At 41.6% G+C, this 22,136-nt stretch overlaps 1 protein-coding gene across 1 annotated transcript in view; it reads left to right on the top strand.

The window, feature by feature from the left end:
- Positions 1–588: 588 nt before the first annotated feature.
- megf8 (multiple EGF-like-domains 8) overlaps positions 589–22,136 on the top strand; it is a 52,207-nt gene continuing 30,659 nt past the window's right edge. Inside the window, exons 1-12 of the mRNA XM_057834202.1 lie at positions 589–959; positions 4,279–4,468; positions 4,695–4,858; positions 4,929–5,138; positions 9,115–9,295; positions 9,391–9,479; positions 9,585–9,798; positions 14,865–15,048; positions 15,259–15,404; positions 21,443–21,553; positions 21,650–21,801; positions 22,002–22,103. Coding sequence (XP_057690185.1) covers positions 930–959; positions 4,279–4,468; positions 4,695–4,858; positions 4,929–5,138; positions 9,115–9,295; positions 9,391–9,479; positions 9,585–9,798; positions 14,865–15,048; positions 15,259–15,404; positions 21,443–21,553; positions 21,650–21,801; positions 22,002–22,103 — 1,773 coding nt within the window. The 5' untranslated portion in view covers positions 589–929. The remainder of the gene's footprint in view (positions 960–4,278; positions 4,469–4,694; positions 4,859–4,928; positions 5,139–9,114; positions 9,296–9,390; positions 9,480–9,584; positions 9,799–14,864; positions 15,049–15,258; positions 15,405–21,442; positions 21,554–21,649; positions 21,802–22,001; positions 22,104–22,136) is intronic.

Raw genomic sequence — 22,136 nt, 5'->3', positions numbered from 1 at the left:
AATAGTTTGCATTGTAGCCATATTAAATTGTTTGTTGTTGCTGTTGAGCTGTCGCCGTGCAGAGCGCTGTTGGACATTAGTGTGCAATTTATTTCAGTGTTGTGAAAACTTGGTGTTAACCAAGGCTTATAGAACATTTTAGTTTTTTAAATGTGGTTTTGTGTCATTGCGCCATCTATCTGCGGGGATTTGCTTTATAATACAGAGGTGCTTTTTTTTCCCAATACAAAACCTCCAACATACACTGTAGGTGAAATAGAACGCTGTCTTTGTAGTACCCTAGTAGTAGTACGTAAGCTATCCATCGTGTGTACTACCATTGCGCACGCCTTGTATGGAGAAAAAGCGCGAGCATGACAAATTTGGACCAAAAGTGTAGAAATCTTTTATACGTTTATGCTCATTTACAAATTTCTGCATGCGTTTTGGGGAATTATGGGTGGGTTCAAATTCAGCCGAAATTTGCATGTTATCCCAAAATAATCCACGCCTTTTATCAGTCATCAAAACGATTTTTGCAGAATCCAGATGTGCCCTATGCTGCATCTCCACTGGGTGACGCCGCCGAGCCAGGCGTGACTGACTGACTATCTTTTGTGTTGGCGACCACCAAAACAACACAAGGGGCATCTGTCTTGGAGCTGCCAGTACTCCGAAACTCCTCACTCCTCCGTTTATTGACCTTGTCAGTTTCAAAACGATCCGGCCGGAGCGCGTGTTAAATTCGCCCCCCATCTCACTATCAATAATGGCTGGATTGACTGCGCATCTGGAATGGGACTGAGGCTGCGTTGAAGAGTCACCGAGTGGATAACAGTGTTGTTAGCAGCAAGCTAACGGGGCGGCTTCCTCTCTCACTGTACAAACGACCACGAGCAAGCGGGTGGCTAATTCCGTTTTGGGGAGAAAGAGAGAGAAACAAAATGTAAATGGATACAGGCCCGAAGAGACGGGGACTGGTACGTACTGAAAGGCGGCAAAACGTCATGAAACAAATGCTAGGTGGCTAACTAGTGAGCTAACGGGCCGGTGCTGATTACCAGTGCTGGTTTAGCTTAGCTACATAGCATCAATTTTGGAATGCTTGTCAATGTCATTCTCGCGGCATTATGTATTATAATATGCAGAGATTAATATTCAAATAACAAGAGTTAGCTGGTGCAACATGTTATTTGGAAAAGCACAGTTATTGTGTGAATCTAGATGCTAATTTACAAACGTTTTGTTTGTGAATCTTATTAATTTGTCATAATGTACACAAGCCTTTCCTAACCTTTATTGAGCCAAGGCGCATATCGTTTGCAAAGTTGCACGATCTCTAGTGAGTTTTAAATTTAACATTATTATCATATCATACTGTATAACTAATGTGCATGCGTAGATTGTCATCCGGAAGATTGTAGTCAACAATTTTTGTGTGTATTGTCTTTAAAAATGTCAAAAGGCAAATTTTTCAGAAGTCTGACATTCTATTCTATTCTATTCTATTCTATTCTATTCTATTCTATTCTATTCTATTCTATTCTATTCTATTCTATTCTATTCTATTCTATTCTATTGTTTCCACTTATTAAATAAATTATAGTATATGAATTATTTTGGAATATAGTTTATAACACATCCCAAAATGCTTTTGCTCAGCCATGGGTACTCAATGGTTAACAGTCTCTTCCTAACCGCGGTAATACACCAGGCACGTGTACCGCACGACAACGTTGCCGCGGCATCAACGAAGTGAAACGCGGCCGTTAAAGTCAATCAGTCGCAGTGCGGCTGCGTTTTAGACGTGTCCTAGAAGCGGTTCGATGCGTCGCACTCGAAAAGAACAGAGTTTATTACTTGATGCGAGACGCGACCCTCCTGCATCAATACTATAGACCCCAATCACCAACGTCACACAATCACGTGATCGCTGTGTTGTGCCGCCATATTGTCCGTCATTGTGTGTCCGTATTCTCAATGGTCTCAATTTATCGTGCAATTTATAGTGCAATTCATGGAAGCACCGGTGCTTTCAGACGCTGTAAACTCATTGGATGTGTTGCATAAAAGGCGTTATGTGGAAAAGCTTCGGTCGATCCATTCGCCAGATCCATATTTGAAATCGATATTTTTCAACCCGCTGTCTTCGCCGTCTCTGCCTGACATCTGCTACCCTGATATCTACGACTATCTTGTCCACAGAAACTCAGCCTATTCTCACGAAAGTTTGAAAAACTTTAAGAGCAGCAGTCTAAGCAACATTACCCCGTGTGACCCTTTACTTCCAATTTTCTAAAATGGCGATTATCAATAAAAAAAAAAAAAAGTGGACTGCGATGGCCGACGCTTCAAGGATAGGTGGACATTGGACTATTTCTTCAATAAAGTACGCAACAACTGTGTGTCTCATTTGCAAGGAGACAGTCGCTGTTTTCAAAGAGTTCGATGTGACGCGATATTACCAAACAAGACACGCTGACATGTACGACAACATTACAGGGAAGATACGCAGCGAGAAATTATAGCAACTTGTAGCTAGTTTAATTTCACAGCAGCAGTATTTCGCAAGAGCCCGAGTGTCGAACGAGAACGCCACAAAGGCGATATTGTTGAAGTTATCAATTTAAAAAAATAATAATAAAGCAAATGTGACACACAGAAGGGCTTGCTAAAATTTGTCTAAATATATTGTTCTACGTAAATCAGCCAAGGTAGCCCCCCACATTTTTACACCAAATCTGGCCCCCTTTGCAAAAAGTTTGGACAGCCCTGTTTAACTGACGATCCGGAGACAAGGCCAGCTTCTTTCACTTGGTACCAGCTAAATATTATTCAAAAAATAATGATAGCGGAAGAAATAAACATCTTGAATTTGAAACTGTATGTTGTCGGCGATTAGCCTCGCAAAGATCTTAATTGTGGTTGTCAGCCCAAAACCCTCTATATATATATTAAATGCATCTTACCAGGTATAAAATGACTACTACATAGTCTGTGGTGATCGTTTGGTGCCCAGTTTTCTCGTCGAATTGCAGCAGTCCATCTCGCTCTCCTCTTCGGGTCTCTCGGAATACGGTAGAACTTCAAGTCCAACCGCCACACACGCCTTCACCATTTTGATTATTAATGTTAACGAGCAGAAAAACACGCCGCAATAGGAGGCATGTACGTAGCGGTACTGTGTAAACACGACGAGCTGACGGACAATATGGCGACTCCAGTCAGGGGGGCGGAGTTGTAACGTCATGTGATTGGGATCTATTAAGTAGGATCGGGCCGACCGGAAGTCACTTGTGTAAAAATACAGTGGATCAGGTCGATTTTTAAATAATATGCAATTAAATTTTATTAATTTCTGCGAGGCGCTTTAACTTGAGAAAATATATCCATAAAGCTTGTGTCAACCGTTCATAAGAAATAAAAATGATTAATTGAGGATTTTCATTTGTAAAATACATGTTTAAATCTTTGTTATTGGGATTGCTTTTCTCTTTAGCACAGGGCTTCTTTTTTCTTCTTTGTTTCAAAAAGAAAGCTGACTAATTCGCGGGGTCTGAAAGGTAAATGAATGTTGTATTATTATCTTTAAATACCCGCTACTCTTACGCGATCTTGCAACCCTCGCGTGAACCGATCGAGCCACTCCACAGGCGCTCTGATCGTAAAACGCGTCCGATGGAAATTGGGGGCGAGCGTCAGTAGTGCGTTGACGCGGTGGCAACGTTGTCACGCCGTAGACGTGCCTGCTGTTTACCGGGGTAAGCCCTGAGATCGTCGAACAGTTGTCAGATATAGTTCGTTATGAAGTTATTTTATAGGTTATTTGTTTACAGTTTGTCAAATGTTGTTATTTCATCTTAAGGTGAAGGTAATGGAGGAAATGTAGTGTATTCACGAGATAGCTACGCCATCAACCTCTGCACTCTGAAGCCAGACATTACCTACTGCATTCACACATGCCGACATTTTGACCAGTTCGCAAGTTGTAGTTCTGGCTAATGTCCGTATCATCTGAGCCGGAAAATGCATGCTCACGTAGTGCATACCGGGTAAATATCCGACTATATCAGATGTCTGAAAGGGTCCATGTAATGACAGAGTAGTTCATTGTTCTGTCTGTCACTAGACGACATTGTAATAGATGAACAAAGAATCATTATTTGTAATGAATAAATAATACATTTTTGGACCAGTTTAGTGAAAGTGTAGGATAGTGGTCGGGAATCACGAATGTACATGTATTAAAATGAGTCTTAGAATTAATATTACTTATATTTCTGTCTACCAAATACGCAGGCAGTGCCAGTGATGGCCTCTCCCATGCCCGTCTACTTCCTCCTCGTGCTGGTGCTACTGGCCGGGTGGCCCACGAGCCAGGCGGGCGACTGCAAGGGTCACCGGCAGGTTTTGAGGGGGCCACCGGGTTATGTGACTGATGGACCAGGGAACTACTCGGTTAATGGCAACTGCGAGTGGCTCATCAATGGTTGTTATTACAATTTTAGTTTGTATAAAATGCAATGGTACCTTGTTGGAATTTGTTGAATTTTAACCTTTTTTCTATACAAGTAATATGCCACAGCTTATATTTAGCTTATTATTTCCACAGGAAGGACATATCTGATTTTCAAATCCCTGAGATGGAATCATGTTCCACTCTACAAAGAATTACTTTTTCAAATATTAATCCCTTCATCTTTCCGTCCTTCCAGCACCGAGCAGCAGCTATCGCATTGTATTGAACTTCACGTTCATGGACACAGAGTGCACCTACGACTACCTATTTGTGTATGATGGAGACTCCTACCAAAGCCCCTTGCTGGCCAGTCTGAGTGGCAACACTCTACCACAGCCCATTGAGGCCACATCTGGAAAGGTGCGTTTCTCCATACCTTTCTCAACATCCTTCAATTTGGATCCTAACATCCCTCTTCTTGTTTTCCTAGATGCTCCTTCATCTCTTCAGCGACGCCAATTACAATCTGTTGGGGTTCAACGCCACCTACACGTTCTCTGTGTGCCCCGGTGCATGCGGTGGCCACGGGCGCTGTGACCCATCTACGCACAAGTGTCACTGCCACCAGGGCTGGGGTGGGTCTGCTTGCACGACACCGCTGTGCTCCCACGCATGCGCGGCACGTGGCCAGTGTGACAAGGTGAGTTCTGGAAATACTGCACACAGGTAGTGATTAATGAATTTAACAATACATGTTTTTTGCATATCTGTATTAATGGGGAACAGTGACTAGGAAAAGCCACGATAAATTGACACCCCCCAAAATGGCAGTAGAGAACTACTTACATTTAAAGGAAGCTCTTAATCTCAGTTTAGCATACATCCTTGATACCGAGATGCCACCGGATGGCACAAAAACTATACTTCATAATGATATTGACGGGTCACACTCCCCAGACACTGCACCAAGCGTTCAGGTAGGGGCCCATCCTACACTCCGCTTCAGTCAGTTGAAGTCGGTCGCAAGTTATTCAATACATGCAGCGATCCAACGTCGGATTTAGGTTGAAAAAGTACAAAAGCTATACCGCATACAAACAGGAAGGATTGTCTCAGGAGTGATTTGTTCAAGGATTCAAGGTAATTCATGTATTTTTCGAACCATGCATGCATTTTGAGACGTTGTGAAAAAAATCAATAGGAGAAATTTACTGCGACGGCAATGGCGTCATAATTCGCAATATTTACATAAAATTAGGGCTGTCAAACGATTACAATTTTTAATCGAGTTAATTACAGCTTAAAAATTAATTAATCGTAATTAATCGCAATTAATCGCAATTCAAACCATCTATAAAATATGCCATATTTTTCCGTAAATTATATATATATTCTGTACAATGAATTGTTGGAATGGAAAGATAAGACACAAGATGGATATATATATTCAACATACAGTACATAAGGACTGTAGTGGGCATTTGACTCTACTGTCATTTAAATCTGTCTATGCTGTCCTCACTCCGAAGCGTCTACTTTTTCCAAAGCTAGTGAACGACGCCTTAATAATCAGACTTCTTCCTTTTTCATCTGATTTATTAATAAAATGGCCTCAAACCATTGTCTTCTTTAGACCGTAGTAAAACTCCCCAAAAAAAGTACACAAGCATTGCATTAGCAACAACGTTAGCTTAGCACGCTATACAGGTTCACTAAACATAAACAAAAAGCGTTTCATACAAAAAATATAACATTTCGCTTACTAACGTTATATGTACATTCTTTACAACAACCATACTTACGGACAAATCTTGTCCAAGGATCATATAAGCACAACATTACCACGTAGGCGTCAGCCCGAGACGTCGTGCAGCCATATTGAACTGGCAAGAAAGCAATAAACCATGTCGCAAAGCGACCACAAGAGTTTGCTGTTAGACAGCACAAAAAAAACCTTGCTTTAAAACTTACCAAAAGGCAGAATACTGTCTGAGTTGGACATGTGCGTTAATTGCGTCAAATATTTTGACGTGATTAATTAAAAAAATTAATTACCGCGCGTTAACGCGATAATTTTGACAGCCCTACATAAAATAAATGCTAACTACCCAGTTTTTTGCTTTTAACCAAGAATCGAGACTGTTTTACGTCCATATTTATCAAGAATTCAGGGATTTAAGCATTTATTCCCAAAAATTTCAACGTAAAAAGCTCTTTGTGGTGATAAGGCCGCGGCCACAGTGGCTTGAAGACTAGCAGCACATTGGACATATTTACGTAAAATAAATGCTAACTGCCCTTTTTTTTTTTGCTTTTAACCAAGAATAGAAACTGTTTTACGTCCATATCTATAAAGAATTAAGGGAAATAAGCATTTATTCCCAAAAATTTTAACGTAAAAAGCTCTTTGTTGTGATAAGGCGGCGCCACAGTGGCTTAAAGACTAGCAGCACATTCGACGTACTTACAAAAAATAAATGCTAATTGCCTGTTTTTTTGTTTTTTTTTTCCCCAGACTGTTTTACGTCCATATCTATAAAGAATTCAGGGATTTAAGCATTTATTCACAAGAATTTTCAACGTAAAAAAATCTTTGTCTGTGTTTCCACTCGATCAGCTTTGATGGAGATAGGCCCCCCAGTGTTTCCCACCAATGAACGAGACTGTGGCGGCCCCACAGTCTTGTTTGGGCCCGCCACAGTCTCGTTTGACCCCCCCCCCCCCCCCCCCCCCGGCCGGAAAAATGCCGGAAAAAAAAAAAAAGATAATAATCTGATGCGTCAGTCAGCTGTAGCCCACTTCACTCTACTACCCGCGCAAGCGAGAGCGCGCGTGCGTGCGTGCGTGCGTGCACACACACAGACACACGCGCCAACAGGTCGCGCTCATAGACGGGACTACTAGCCTGGTAAACCAGACTCATAGCTGTCTGGCCACCATTCAGCAGAAAAAAAATTCCAGGGCGGCGCCAGCCACAGCAAATAGACAGCGGAGCGGACCAATCAGCGACGGGCTGACGCGACGTCGGTAAAGCTACAAGAAACTAGCGAGAGACATTTCAGCATATTCAACATGGCTAGCGCGAGACACTGTTGGTTTTAGCGACTCGATGTGTTTTTGGTCATGTAAAACCGAATTTACCGCGGATTGGAACATATTGCCGGCTCTCCCGTTGAGCGACTTGGCAGGAGTTGCTCTGGTCATTCCAGTCTCCAGCGTCAACTGCGAGAGGGACTTCTCCACAATGAACAGGGTAAGGGCATGACGAGGGGTGCTGACAGGTGTGCCAAATTTGCATAATATTTGGTGTGAATGTAATACCCCTTTCCCACTGGCCAAAAAACCCGTGTCAATCCGCTAACAATCGGCTTTTGGTGGAAGTGGGAAAGGTGCAGCGACCCACTTCGAGCCGTGTCAATCAACCCGCCAAGCGACCCGCGTTAAAATCACCTCTGCTCTGATCGCCATGCAGTGTGAAAGCAAAACCCCGGGTCAACAGTCAACACCCTAATCTACGTGGTGACGTAGGATAGTACGTGATGCGTCATAACAAAAACAAAAACCATGTGCTCTAGCTCGGATCCACAATAGAGCGAACAGTCGGTGTAGCAGCGTTAGCAATAGCCATAACAAATGAAACAAAGGCTCTACTCCTCCTTCTGTGACGTACACGACTCCTTTCAATTTCAAGCCAAAATTCACGTCGCCTACGTTGCCTCAGCACAAGCAGAGTGTTGATCCTTTGCTGCATTTCGACTATTTTGAAGGCAGTAAAAAGCATGAAAACAGAGAACACAAACGGAAAGGAAGCTTCTATGTTGCTTTGCATTGTTTACTTCCTTGAACTGAATGAATTCGGGCGCAGTTGTCGAAGCGCATCTTAGCGTGGTGACGTCACGAACCTTACGCACGGCTGAGGAGGGGTTGGTGGTTAGACGGGTGGGAAAAAAAAAAAAAAAAAAAGACACGGCTTTTTTTTTTTTTTTTTGTCAATGGGAAAGGTGCCAAATGCCAATTGCTAGCGGGTTGCATCGGCTTGGAAAAACGCGTGGTGACCCACTAGTTTCAGTGGGAAAGGGGTATATGGTGCATAATTGTCAAGTAAAGGAGAGTACAAGGTCAAATCAGACCTCAGGAACAGACTGCAAGAACACCTTGCTGCCTGCCTGAGAGTCTCTATAAATGGACTAAGCCCTGATGCGTTCAATTTTGGAAGAGCTATGGAAATATTCTTCACAAAGCCAGGAAAAATTAAAGGTTCAATGGCAGGGTGGAGAGTGTGTCAGTAGTGAGTGAATGAACAATGGATTGAATGAGTGAGTGAATGAATTAATGACTTTGTGTCATGGCTTTTTGATTCAAGATTAAATTTGAAATATTCCTGATATGCCTTTGTGTGTTCTTAAGGATGATACCAACCTGTTATGTTCATATACCTCAAAATGCCCTAAAAAAAGAGATACACCAGGCTTGAAAATGTACACACACACACACCCTACCCCGAGGGTCAGAGACCCTCCCACCATAGTCTCCTAAAATCCTGTGGGAAACACTGCCCCCTATTGATCGGCCCCGCTCCCCGTGTCCCGTCAATATATTATGACGTCTATGACTGTAATTGTGCTGGCCAAAGGAGTTGATTGTTTGCCACCTTTTTTTTTTTTTTTTAACATCAGAAAGGAGAGCGCTGCCTATGTAACCCTGGATTCCTGGGTCACAGTTGCCAACTCGGTCTCCACGATGACAATGGGGCCGGGCAGTGGTGGCGCGTCAGTGAGGGAGACCCTTACATGTCGCCTCGGACGGGTTCTGCTGGTGTGTACCTGTCCTCCACTGGAGCCATGTACTTGTTTGGAGGTGAGACTATGATTGTTTGTTTTTCCATTTTTTTAAAGGTTAAATTCATTCAGTCAAAAACTTAAGTGTCTGTTTTTTTCTTTTGAAACCTCCAGGATTTGACTTGAACAGAGCGCTTGGTGACTTGAACAAATACAACTTCACATCCAACCAGTGGGAGAGCAGATCTTATGGTTACTCTCCTGTAAGTGCTGTTTACAAAAACAGGAATGTTTTTGCCCAAAAAGGCAGCAGAGTGAAAAGTGAGTGAGTTTTATTTCTGTATTAATGGCATGCTCTTGGCCCACAGTTGCCGCGGCATTCCCACACTGCTGTGGAGTGGGCAGGATACATGGTAATCTTCGGAGGGGAACTAGCCAATGGCTCCTTGGCGAGCGATGTCTGGATGTACCGCCCCTTGCAAGATGATTGGCAGCAGCTTGGCTTTCCAAACACAGGGGGCGCCCCCAATCTGGCCAACCATGCAGCAGCGGTGGTAGACAGCTATCTCTACGTATTTGGAGGTAAGTGTTTTAACACGCAGTGCTGCTCTTGATAGACATTGAAGCATCTCAAGGGATGCATTTCAGACCCACCTACAATGGAGGAAAAATTAAGGATATATATATGTTACAAAGTTTAAATTCTATGCAAACAACACAATATATCAAATGGAGAGCCATTGTTATTAATTGAACTAATTAATCTAAATACAGGCATGAAAATCTCTCACCTTTCGGCGAAATTCGCCGTTTTGAAGTCAAAAAAGGGCGACCTACGTGAATTGCGTAGATCCGAGGAGAAATTCTTTTTGGGAGGAGGGGGGGGGGGGTCGGGAGGTTTTGTTTAATTATTATTATTATTATCATCATGTGATTAACTTAGTACGTAAACTGAGCACTTAAGAACACAGTCAGCAAATCCTTCTAGATGCTTCGCTGACGAGAACCAATCATCGGCCCAAGCTGCGTTCCATTATTCCAAACGCGCGCACTCTTTACTGTACATGGAGTGCTCGGAGAGCCTTTGGTTGCATTGCAAAGCTGCGAAAACAAAAAGCAGGCCTTATCCACACCGGGGCAGACCAGAGCGCAGCATACACACTTGCCTGTATTTGCCAGCAGATTGAATTTGGTGAGTAATGGTTTCAATCATTTTCACATTTTGCGATATAAAAAGTTACTGCCATTCGTTGCATCTTGCGTTGAACACTGCTAGAGCTAGCCAAATCTCCCATGAAAAAAAATAGCTCCCGTTAAATTGCCGTCAAGCTTGTGTATTTAGCGGTAATATAAACGAAGAAACACACTGTTGAGTCAAATTAAGGGGCATGCTCTTGGATGGAGGGGGCGCCTCACATCGCTCCCGTCGTCCGCCGGAGACGCGTTATTTTCGGCTTGGATTTGAGCTGACGGCCGGTGTCGGCACAACACCGGCCCGACGAGTGGTGGGAATGAGTCCTGCTTCTTAAAGCTTTTCAGAAATACAGGGATCCCTCGTTTTTCGCGGTTAATGGGGACCAGAACCCGCCGCAATAAGTGAAAACCGCGAAGTAGCGCCCCCCCCCCCCGCCCCCCCATTTTTTTTGTGCGTGTTCAATGCATTTATTCAGATTTTACATTGGAAAAAAGATATATATATATATGACATGTTTTTTCACTTTTTTCATCAAAGTATCATTTATAAATGGTTTTCAAGCACTTTAAAATGTAAGAATTATGATAAGTTTTAAACATGTTACTGCCCCACCGAATTATTTTTAAACAAGAATAAAGTAGTAACAAAATGTTTGGCTTTATTAAATGCTTCATAGTGAGTCTACTCAAACCCTCTCAGGCTTTGGTAAACGGTGATTGACACATGTGCAAAGTTTTTCTTTTTATATATATTTTTTTGTTTGAAGCAACTTATTTGATTGAATAATAAAGACACAAATGTCCTAGCCAAAATGTGGCCCAAACGCAAAACAACATTACTTCAATTGAAAAATTTGTTTCAATCAAGAAAAATAGTTTTCAAATGCTTTTTTTTTGTCTCAAATTTATTTTTGCAGTCAAAAACATTTTTTTTTTAATTGAAGTGACTTTTTGGGGATTAAAAGTATATACTGTATTTTGATTGAAGCAACTTTGTTTTTGATAGAAGTAACTTTGTTTTTGATTGAATAATAAAAACACAAATCTACCTCCATCGTTATTGAGAAAGAAATTAAGAAAGCTTTAAAACTAAAAGCCACTGGGGAGTCTGTTTTTTTTTGTTTTTTTGAATATTTATATTTCATTACAATGACATGCATCGTTGGGAAGGGAGATTGAGGGATAAAAAAAGGAGTTAGATGAGGCTGCTAAAGGCAGTGGATACCTCATCAGCTGGGTGAATAGCAGACCTGGTAAGAACAAGTTTGCAAGGATAGTCTGGTATTAAATACAATTACGAACACAATTACAATGTTATTTTTCTATAAGATTTTTATGTCATTGCTTTATTAATCATTAGGTGCTAGAGTTGTTAAGTATGGATAATAATGAAATAATAGTTTTAAGAAAACTGTGCTGTTGGTGGCTCAGTGACCATCTGATGTGGTTTGTTCTCAGATGAACAAGTTGAGGAAGGAAGTTTTGATGCAGAGGTTGAAGGAAGAAAAGAGGCAGACTGACTGAGTCACAGCCAGAAAGTGTTGATGACAGTTTTGATTTCTATTCACTGTTGCCCCCTCCCAATTAAAGTATGTCACAGTCGCAGCTAGAGGTGTGCAAAATTTCCGATTCTTAGATTATTCGCGATTCGGCCGTGGAAGATTCGAGAACGATTCACAAACATCCAAATTCCGATTATTGAAATATGCCAAGTAAAGCGGAAGTACAACACACTCAGCGCGCCGCGCTGTCAATGAGCAACGGAGCGAGAGTAGCTAAACATCATGCTTCTCATTACCCGGCCCCTCGGGTAATGCCAATGCTCAACTCACGGCTCTAGCTCAACTCATGCTACGAGATAAAAAAACACAACAACATACCTGAGTGCTGCTGAAAAGCTGCTACAAAAGTACGTCATCCACATAATGTTATGGTAGATATCATTTATATAGGACTAGATGCACTACGGTAGCGGTAGCGTTTGCAGCACATCTACAAAAAGCTAGATGCGGACGTAGTAAACGGCCGCCATCTTAAAGCAGTACACTTCCCTGCAAGGCTGTTGTAGCGAACCTTCCAAGCAAACCTAATTAACTTTTTATCTAAAATACTCCTAAATCGGTAAAATATTGACTTGAATCTATCTTTAAAATAGTTTTAAAACTTTCACATGTCAAAAGCAGACAAAAGGGAAATTATGGATTAACGGGAGCAATTTTAACAACTTAACGGTTGATTCGCAACATTAAATTAATTGAATGTAGTTTAAAGCTGCTGATACAGAATGGGGACTGGAGTTTTTTATTTACTGTTATTTTTGTATATTTGTTTACTGCTATATGTTAACTTGATACTGAAATAGTAGTTTGGTTTAGCCTGAGAGTATTTTTGAACAATTTTGGAACTAATGTACAAAACATTAAAAAAAAAAAAAAAAAGGGGGGGGGGGGGTGAATCAATAATCGTTTTAGAATCGAATCGGAGCATCTGAATCGTAATTGTAATCGAATCGTTAGGTGCCCAAAGATTCCCAGCTCTAGTCGCAGCCAATTATTATCTAAAGCTGGTTAAAATTGAAGTTATGTTGTTTTAAGGTGTATTAAATACTTGTTCATGTGCCCCTTTTGATCTACGAGCACCCGCCCCTCCACCGGTCTCTGCATGGCCCTGCTGAAACACAGTGTGGGTCGACAGAGCTCAATATTTTGTTGGGGTGTACAGTGTACTGGAACATATTTCCTCCACACCCTTCTCACCTTTTTAACCCCTGACCCATTTTCATGCCTGTAAATACCTTTTTGCTAGATTTTATCAATACAGGGAGTCCTAAATTATGACTGAGATCCGTTCCTACGCTGGTGACGTAAACTGAATTTCCGTGTAAGTTGGATTTCACCATTCAAGTCGAAATAGTTAGTAAAAAAATAAAAGTAAAATACATTATTGCTGAGAGGTAGATGGAGAGTTAGGGTTTTCAATGGTTTCTTTACAACCGAAAGCACGGAACACAACTATTGAAAGTGAAACCCAAACAGCCAACCCTTCCCTCTCTCATTAGTCAGACATATGGTGCATTTAAGGACAGCCCAGGAAACACAGCACTCAATACATCAACATTGTAGCCTGAAGCATACATGCAACCCGATTCGTTACATTACTGTCTTTTTTTTTTTTTTTAGGTTATGTGAACCGGATGTTGTTTGAATGCCGGCGACGTAAGGTCTATGTCAAAACAATTTGGCGGCATTTGGCGATGAGCAAAGCTTTTTTGCGCAACGGTTTAACTTTGTTCTGCACGCATCATACCTTTACCGATAACTCTCTCCTTTTTTTGTTCGTTTTATGTTAGGCTTCGTTTCCTTGCTAATTGCTATTCTTTTGGCTGAAAATTGAAGACCCAGCTTCTTCTTAGGGGTCATAATTTGGAAAAAGGAGTACAAAAAAGGCAAAGACGCATACAAGCACTATGCACTAGCTAAGCAGAAACTGGTGCAGAGGACCTAATGGTGGACGAGGCCTGGAACGTCATAGGTTGAGGACATTACAACCCAAGGACTCCCTGTATTTGCTTTTAATACTGTACAGTACAGTGATCCCTCGTTTTTTTTGTGGTTAAAGGGGACTAGAACCCGCCGTAATAAGTGAAAAACCGCAAAGTTACCCCCCCCCCCCCCCCCCCCCCCCCCCGCCAAAAATACATAAACTCTGTGTGTGTGTTCGATGTGTTTATTCAGATTTAGCATTGGAAAGCGATACATAGAAGACATGTTTTTTCACTTTTTTTCCACAAAGTATAATTTAAAAACATATTTTGATAAGTGTTTTTTAAGTACTTCAAATGTAATAATTATGATAGGTCTTAGGTATTATTACAGGTATTATTTTTAAACAAGAATAAAGCTGAAAATTGCTTGTCTTTATTAAATGCTTCATTAAGTCCACAGAAATCCGCTCAAGCTGGTCACTTACACACAATGAGTTGCCAAAGCAACTGTTCAACAAGTTAAATGATGATTGACACATGCAGCTCTTTGAATTTTTCTTCTCTGGCAAACATTAAATGTCTGTCAATCATCGTTAACTTTAATTAGCAACTCCAGTGCGTTGCCTGACCAACAAAGAGTGAGGGAGAGGAAGGGAGGGAGGGAAGGAGGTTGAGACTACTCGATCGGCTCGGGACAGCTCATCTGTATTTATTTATTCATTTTTTAATTGAAAAAAAAATCCACAATGGCCTGAGGGTGCGAAGTAGCGAGGGATCACTGTATTTACATAAATGTAGAAAGCTGCTGTGGGGCACGGCATAACAAAACAATCACTATGAATTAAATTTCCACAAAGTCATAATTTCCAGACAGGCAAGTATACCTTCCTTCCCAAAAAAGATCACCAATATAGCGGGGTCTCCTGCGTAAAATTCCTACTCACTGCCGTTCCTGCTTATTGTGTCACAGGTCGCACTGAAGAGGACATGTTTTCCTCCTCCCTGTATCGCTTCAGCCTGCGGGGCTCTGGGCGTTGGGAGATCATCCAGCCCACTGGTGGGAAGCCCCCGGCCACTGCTGGCCACTCTATGGTGTTCCACAGCCCTTCTAGGACACTGCTAGTCTACGGGGGTCACCGGCCAACTACTGCCAGGTACACATCTCAAATTATATGGGCAAAGATTTAAATTAAGACACATTTGTATGACTACCCCCCCCCCCACACACACTTTTTAAATATGTCAAGTCTCATAAAGCAATCTGTACACAAGACATATGCATGCAGCTAACCTAGCCATGCTACTCCACCCTGTGTTCCCTCTTGAGAAACATTACAAACAAATGATACTACCTTTTTTCCCAGGTTTAGCGTAAGGGTAAACAACACTGACACATTCCACGTAGACCAGCGCTTTTGGACGGCATTCCGCTCCCGCTACCCAGCGACGGGACCCCGAGAGAGAGCCTTCCACACAGCCACCGTCATTGGCAACTACATGGTAGTCTATGGTGAGTCTAAGGGACTGTTTACTGTACATGGTGACGCTGCGACTCAAGATGCAACGATTGTGTTGCAGAATGGCCTCGCCTTTACATGGTGACGGCGAAAACTGAAAGCGAAGGAGCAAACTTTTCATTACGGCCTCCAAAGCGGAGTGATTCGGTTGCAGGGCTTGCTCCGAAACCATATGACTGGAACGCTCTCTCTCCAATGACGTCCGCACACGTCACTTTGGGCATGCGCAGTCGCTGCTCCTAAACATTCAAAACAGCAACCGTGGCAGAACGTCACTTTTAATTTACTGATTTCATATGACGGCAGCTCCCGCACACGTCACTTTGGACATGCGCAGTCGCTGCTCCTAAAAATTCAAAACAGCAACCATGGCAAAGCGTCACTTTTAATTTACTGTTTTCATATTATTTCTAATTTAAATATATCTTACGTTCGTGTTTGCCTTTTGAAGCAAAAGAAAAACACTGTGAATGCCATTGCTTCGAGTGGGCGGGTATGTTGGCTGCGTTTCAATCGCGGTTTAAATGAGCCCTTGCTCACTTGCCCTAGCCACCGCCCCCCGGGGGAATCCTCGCCGCCATCTTAACGGCTGTTCCAATTCCCAAAACAGCGAAGTGAACTTGGTGAGATGGACCCTCAGAGGGCTCTGTGATCGAGTGAAAAACGATGGTCACTCCGGAGCTCCTTGTATCCCACAATGCATTGCAATGGTGCATGGAAAATATGTCCATGCGGTGGTGATAATGAAGCTCAAACACCGTTGGCTGCTGTATAGAGCTGAAACAAATACTCGAGCAACTCCAGTAACTCGAGTTTAAAAACTGATCCGAGTAATTTTATTCACCTCGAGGAATCGTTTAATTTTGCCAGCTCTAAGCATCACGTTTTGCCCGGACTACTTTTAATGCGGGACAACGTGCTCACGTCACGTGCGTAGAGGAAGAAGCAATAATAAAAAAAATAAAAAATAAAAAAAAACATTACTGCAGCCGATAGCCGCTACAAACTACGCCGACGTTGCTAAAAACTACGCCCGCATGATGCTAGTGTGGTAGCAGGTAGTGTCCGATGCGTCTCATAGATATCGCATGTATTTAGGACTAGATGCGAAATGACAGACTCGGCCGCGTCTGGGCAGCGTTAGTAAACAGCCGCCATCTTTAAGCAGTAGACTTCTCATCGCTAATAAATGGTAAAAGGTGTTATACTTATATAGCGCTTTTCCACCTTTCAAGGCGCTCTAAGCGCTTTACACTATCTAAATATAACGTTACTGTCGCTCGCTCACTCACTCACTCACTCACTCACTCACTCACTCACTCACTCACTCACTCACTCACTCACTCACTCACTCACTCACTCACTCACTCACTCACTCACTCACTCACTCACTCACTCACTCACTCACTCACGTAACATTAGCCCTTCGGAGGGCTAGGTTTCCTTTCATTATGACCACTGTTGATGCGTGGCTAAAGTGTCTTACATACAGGCTTTATTTAATCTGTAAAAACACAGCGCTGAAGAGTGATGAGGGTGTAAAATTAAAACATAATAAAGCCAACTGTCAGTTTTAGCTCAGTAGTCATTGCTGAATAAAACACCAAGTAGCACTGGTCCCTAATGTGCTCCAATACAGCAGGTATCATACATTTATTTTGACCTCTGCAAAAACTCAAAATCCTATCAGTACTTACAGTTTAGACTAACTTAAAACTTAACTAGAACTTAAAAATAGTTTGACACAAATGGAAATTAAATTGAAACACGTGGGAAAAACACGTAGCTTTCAAGTGATGTTTGTTATCAAGCGTAATTACATTTTTAGGTAAGAAATATGTTTTTTTTAATAAGATCTAGAAGTTTTTTCTAGTGAAAGCAGTGAATTTTTTTTCTAGTCACAGCTGAGATGCAATTGTTGGCTGTTTTCAACAATGTACATTGAAAATAAAGACATTGATTGACTGAAAATGGTTCAATATTGGATTCAATGTTTTTTTTTCTCATGTATATTTATAATTGCTCTTTACCCAAAATTAAAAGTTTTATCCGATTACTCGATTAATCGAAAGAATTTTCAGTCGATTACTCGATTACTAAAATATTCGATAGCTGCAGCCCTACTGCTGTATACATACCACCAAAGAAGAAGAAAATGAATTAAGCTGCCAGCACGGTGTTTGAATGTTATACCAAACTGCCTTTTGAAATTTAAAATTCATCATTGTTGTTAAAAAGTATCTGGCAGTTATGGCAGAACGTATGGAATCACAATAGTGCCAAAATTTAAAAAACACATGAATGAATATTTAAATATAAAGAGAAATAAATGGATAGATTATAATAAAGTATCTTTTTTATTGACTTTCACTTTTGCCATAAAAAAGGGGGGGGGGGAAGAAAGGGGGAAAAAAGAATTTTTTTCATTGATGTTTCTATTTCGCTTATCTTTTCTATTTTGCTTTTAACGAAAGGAATGGTCTGTCAATTAAATGGCATTGGGAGGGACTGAAACTAAACCTCAAATAGGTTAAGTGCATTTAAACAGCAAATTTGTCTACAAATTATAAGGTATCGACAAATAAATAAAGAATTGCCCAAATAAAATTTGATACAAAACTAATAATTTGATCATTCCCAGGTACCGACGTATTGCCATCAAGCGCGAAATACTTCTCCGGCTTATTGACATGAGTCTGTATGCATTTCGTGCGATGTAGAACAATGGTGCCACCAGGAGGTGGCCAGGCCTGGCCACGGCTCCCCCAAATGAATTTGTTGGCCACCAGTTTAATATTACATTGTAGTAGCTTCGGAACTCAAAATGTTGACTGGACTGTTATGAACTATGCACATTAACACAATATAATAGTGTACAAAATACAATATAACACAATCAACAAAAGTATATCAGTAGGTGTGTCCTTAAGTCAATCTGACAGTTTTCTACTGGCCTGTTTATTACTACAACATAGTAAAAACCTGAAATTATGGCTTTTATTTTTTGGGGTGCCACCTCAAGGTTTTAAGTAGCCCCATTTGGCCACCCCTGTGAAGAATTTCTGGAGGTGCCACTGATTTGAAATTGGCAGTATAGCGCTACTCCAAAACCTTGTGGTTGTTTCATGATTTTCTTGCCTGTGAGTGAACAAGGGCAGGTGTGTTCCATTTACGTCTTTCACTCCCCCTCTGCCCACTTTCCCTCCGCCCTCCAAGTGGCCTCCGTGTGACATCATAGCAAGTGCTTAGGGCAAGTGAGCGAGGGCAACTCAAACAGTGATTGGAACTAAAGTTGAACCGGTACCAATACCAGTATCGGTAGGGGGCGCCGATCTGGACCGAATTGGTGGTATCGGTATCGACGAGCAACAACATTTTGGGCACCGATACCATCTACTGGCATCACTTGAAGGCCAATGTACTGTCCTCCCCACATGAGCGAACTTCCTAAATCCCGATGCATGACATCTATTCGTCCTTGTCTCGAAAATACCAATCGCAATACACAGTTGTGGTCTAAAGTTTAGATACACTTGTGAAGAACATAATGTCATGGCTCTCTTGAGTTTCCAGTTATTTCTACAACTCTGATTTTTCTCTGATAGAGTGATTGGAACAGATACTTCTTTGTCACAAAAAACATTCATGAAGTTTGGTTCTTTTATGACTTTATTATGGGTGAACAGAAAAAAGTGATCAAATCTGCTGGGTCAAAAATATACATACAGCAGCGCTAATATTTGGTAACATGTCCCTTGGCCATTTTCACTTCAATTAGACGCTTTTGGTAGCCATCCACAAGCTTCTGGCAAGCTTCTGGTTGAATCTTTGACCACTCCTCTTGACAGAATTGGTGCAGTTCAGTTAAATTTGATGGCTTTCTGACATGGACTTGTTTCTTCAGCATTGTCCACAAGTTCTCAATGGGGTTTAAGTCAGGACTTTGGGAAGGCCATTTGAAAACCTTAATTCTAGCCTGATTTAGCCATTCAGTTACCACTTTTGATGTGTGTTTGGGGTCATTGTCCTGTTGGAACACCCAGCTGCGCCCAAGACCCAATTTTCGGGCTGATGATGTTAGGTTATCTTGAAGAATTTGAAGGTAATCCTCCTTCTTCATTATCCCATTTACTCTCTGTAAAGCACAAGTTCCATTGGTAGCAAAACAGCCCCACAGCATAATACTACCACCACCGTGCTTGACGGTAGGCTTGGTGTACTTGGGGTTAAAGGCCTCACCTTTTCTCCTCCAAACATATTGCTGGGCCTTGTGGCCAAACAGCTCGATTTTTGTTTCGTCTGACCACAGAACTTTCCTCCAGAAGGTCTTATCTTTGTCCATGCGATCTGCAGCAAACTTCAGTTGCTGCTTTGAAATGGCTCCAAGTGACTTTCCTGACTTGTTCAAGTCAATGATTTGCTTTTTCAGATCCATGTATGTATATTTTTGACCCAGCAGATTTGATCACTTTTTCTGTTAACCCATAATAAAGTCATTAAAGAACCAAACTTCATGAATGTTTTTTGTGACAAAGAAGTATCTGTTCCAATCACTCTATCGGAGAAAAAATCAGAGTTGTAGAAATAACTGGAAACTCAAGAGAGCCATGACATTATGTTCTTCACAAGTGTATGTAAACTTTTGACCACAACTGTACATCTTCGTCTTCAATATTAAGAATGTTCACTACAACGCATATCCGCGATGTTACACTCCTCATCTAACATGGCATTTACAAACGATTAGCATGCGTGAGCTAGCGCCTGCCATTATAGCGCCGACGGGATCAGAAAGGTTAAGACCGTGGGAGAATAAGCAAACTCATGGTTTCATGATGAACAATGAGCGGCAAATTAAGAGCGCCGTACTTCAAACTCATCCTGTTTATGAAAGTCGATTGTCATATGCTGGTGTTGTGCAGTAATGAGCAAAAGTGACTTCTGTGGCCAGAAAACGTTCAAGCGCGCACACTAGATATAATCAAATAGCAACCTAGATGTCCTATGTTAGATCCCATGCCAACTCTCGCGCGCACACACTAGATATCATCAAATAGCAACCTAGATGTACTACATTAGAACCCATGCCATTAGCTGCGTGAGCCCAAAGCGATGCGTATTCCATATACTACATTGATGAATTAGAAACCGCCATGACTGAATGGAAGTTAAGCAGGCCAAATCAATCCATACCAGTGACTATAGATAATGCTGCAAATACTTTTAATTCAGTACATGTTACAGATGAACTCGTACCACAAATAGGATGTTTTGCTTTTATGGTAAATATAGCTGCGAAGAGAGCTGCAGCAATCAACAGTGTGCCCCGCCTCACTTTACAAACAGTAAAGATTGTTCTCAGCACTTTTATACAAAATTTCTTCAGATCAGTAAGAAGTAAGCACATAAATATTATGCACTAAAATGCTTGTTTATATGATGGCACTGTTATTTTTGCTTGTTAGCAAATTTAAAAAAAAAAAAAAAAAAGAAAATAATAACAGCTGTATTTTCTGTTTCAGAGCATTAAATGTATTGAATTGTGTCGAAAATCGTACCGAACGTTGACTTAACTGTATCGTTGCATCCCTTATACGTACTATATATATGTATATACGTATATGTTGTTGTTTTTTTGCAAACAGAGGTGTATCGGAATGGTATCGGCCGATACTGCACAGCCAGGTATCGGTATCGGGCCCAAAAAATAGTATCGGTGCAACACTAATTGGAACGCAGCCGTTGTCTTCCGGGCTGAGGAGGTTGTTGTCAAGGTAGTGCATCATTGGCTGTCGCCTTGTAAAACTGCACTGCCCCCTAGGACCTGGCATGAATACGACATCGTTTTCATGCAGAATTACGACATCATTCAAATGGAGACGAAACCAAGTAAATGCAAACGTGAAATGTGTCGTATTCTCGGAGTGTCACCACTGGCTCCAAAGTTGGCAAACGGGCCCTGGTTAACAAAATACATTATGGGCTACATTGACTTTTTTATGTCTGTTTTATGTTCTTCTCTTCACTTCAGGTGGGAATGTTCACATCCACTACCAAGAGGAGAAGTGCTACGATGAGGAGATCTTCTTTTACCATTTGGGCTGTCACCAGTGGGTGATGGCAGGGGAGAGATGGTCACTGAGTAAGTTGCTTTAATCTCTATTTGACTCATCACTTGTTTGCCATTTTAATTTATGATGCTTTTGTTGTGTCTTTGTGTGTGCTTTTTTTTTTACAGGTGGGGAGGCTGTCAAGGGGCGCTACTCCCATGTCGCTGCGGTGATGGAGGGGCGGGTGCTGCTGGTTGTTGGGGGTTACAACGGTGTTACCCGAGGAGACTTGGTGGCCTTCAAAGTCCCGCTGTTTGTCAGTAGTAACGAAGGAGACAGGGTGAGAGCAACTTAAGGCTCTTTAACTAAGCGTTCTAACAAAAATAGTCGCATCAGAGCCACAGAAAAATAGATCTAATTACCGCTGAAGTCGTAAAGTTGCTTGGACTTCCCTCTAAGCAAAAAACCTGAAACAGAAAACTTTTTTTTTTTTTTTTTTAAACAAAAATGAACTGTTGATTTTATGTGGTTCTTGACTAGGACGCTCTGTGCGCCGAGGCCCTGGATGAAAGCATGTGTCTGAAGAACCCTGAATGCAGTTGGTGTGAAGGCCGCTGTCGAGAGTATGACCCCACTAATCAGGTAAGTAACTTTGTAGAAGACAAACACTTCTAA

This window comes from Corythoichthys intestinalis, chromosome 4 (genome assembly GCF_030265065.1).
Source record: "Corythoichthys intestinalis isolate RoL2023-P3 chromosome 4, ASM3026506v1, whole genome shotgun sequence".
NCBI lineage: Eukaryota > Metazoa > Chordata > Actinopteri > Syngnathiformes > Syngnathidae > Corythoichthys > Corythoichthys intestinalis.
Note: the sequence above shows the minus strand (reverse complement) of the source record. Positions and strands in the feature narration are given on the sequence as shown.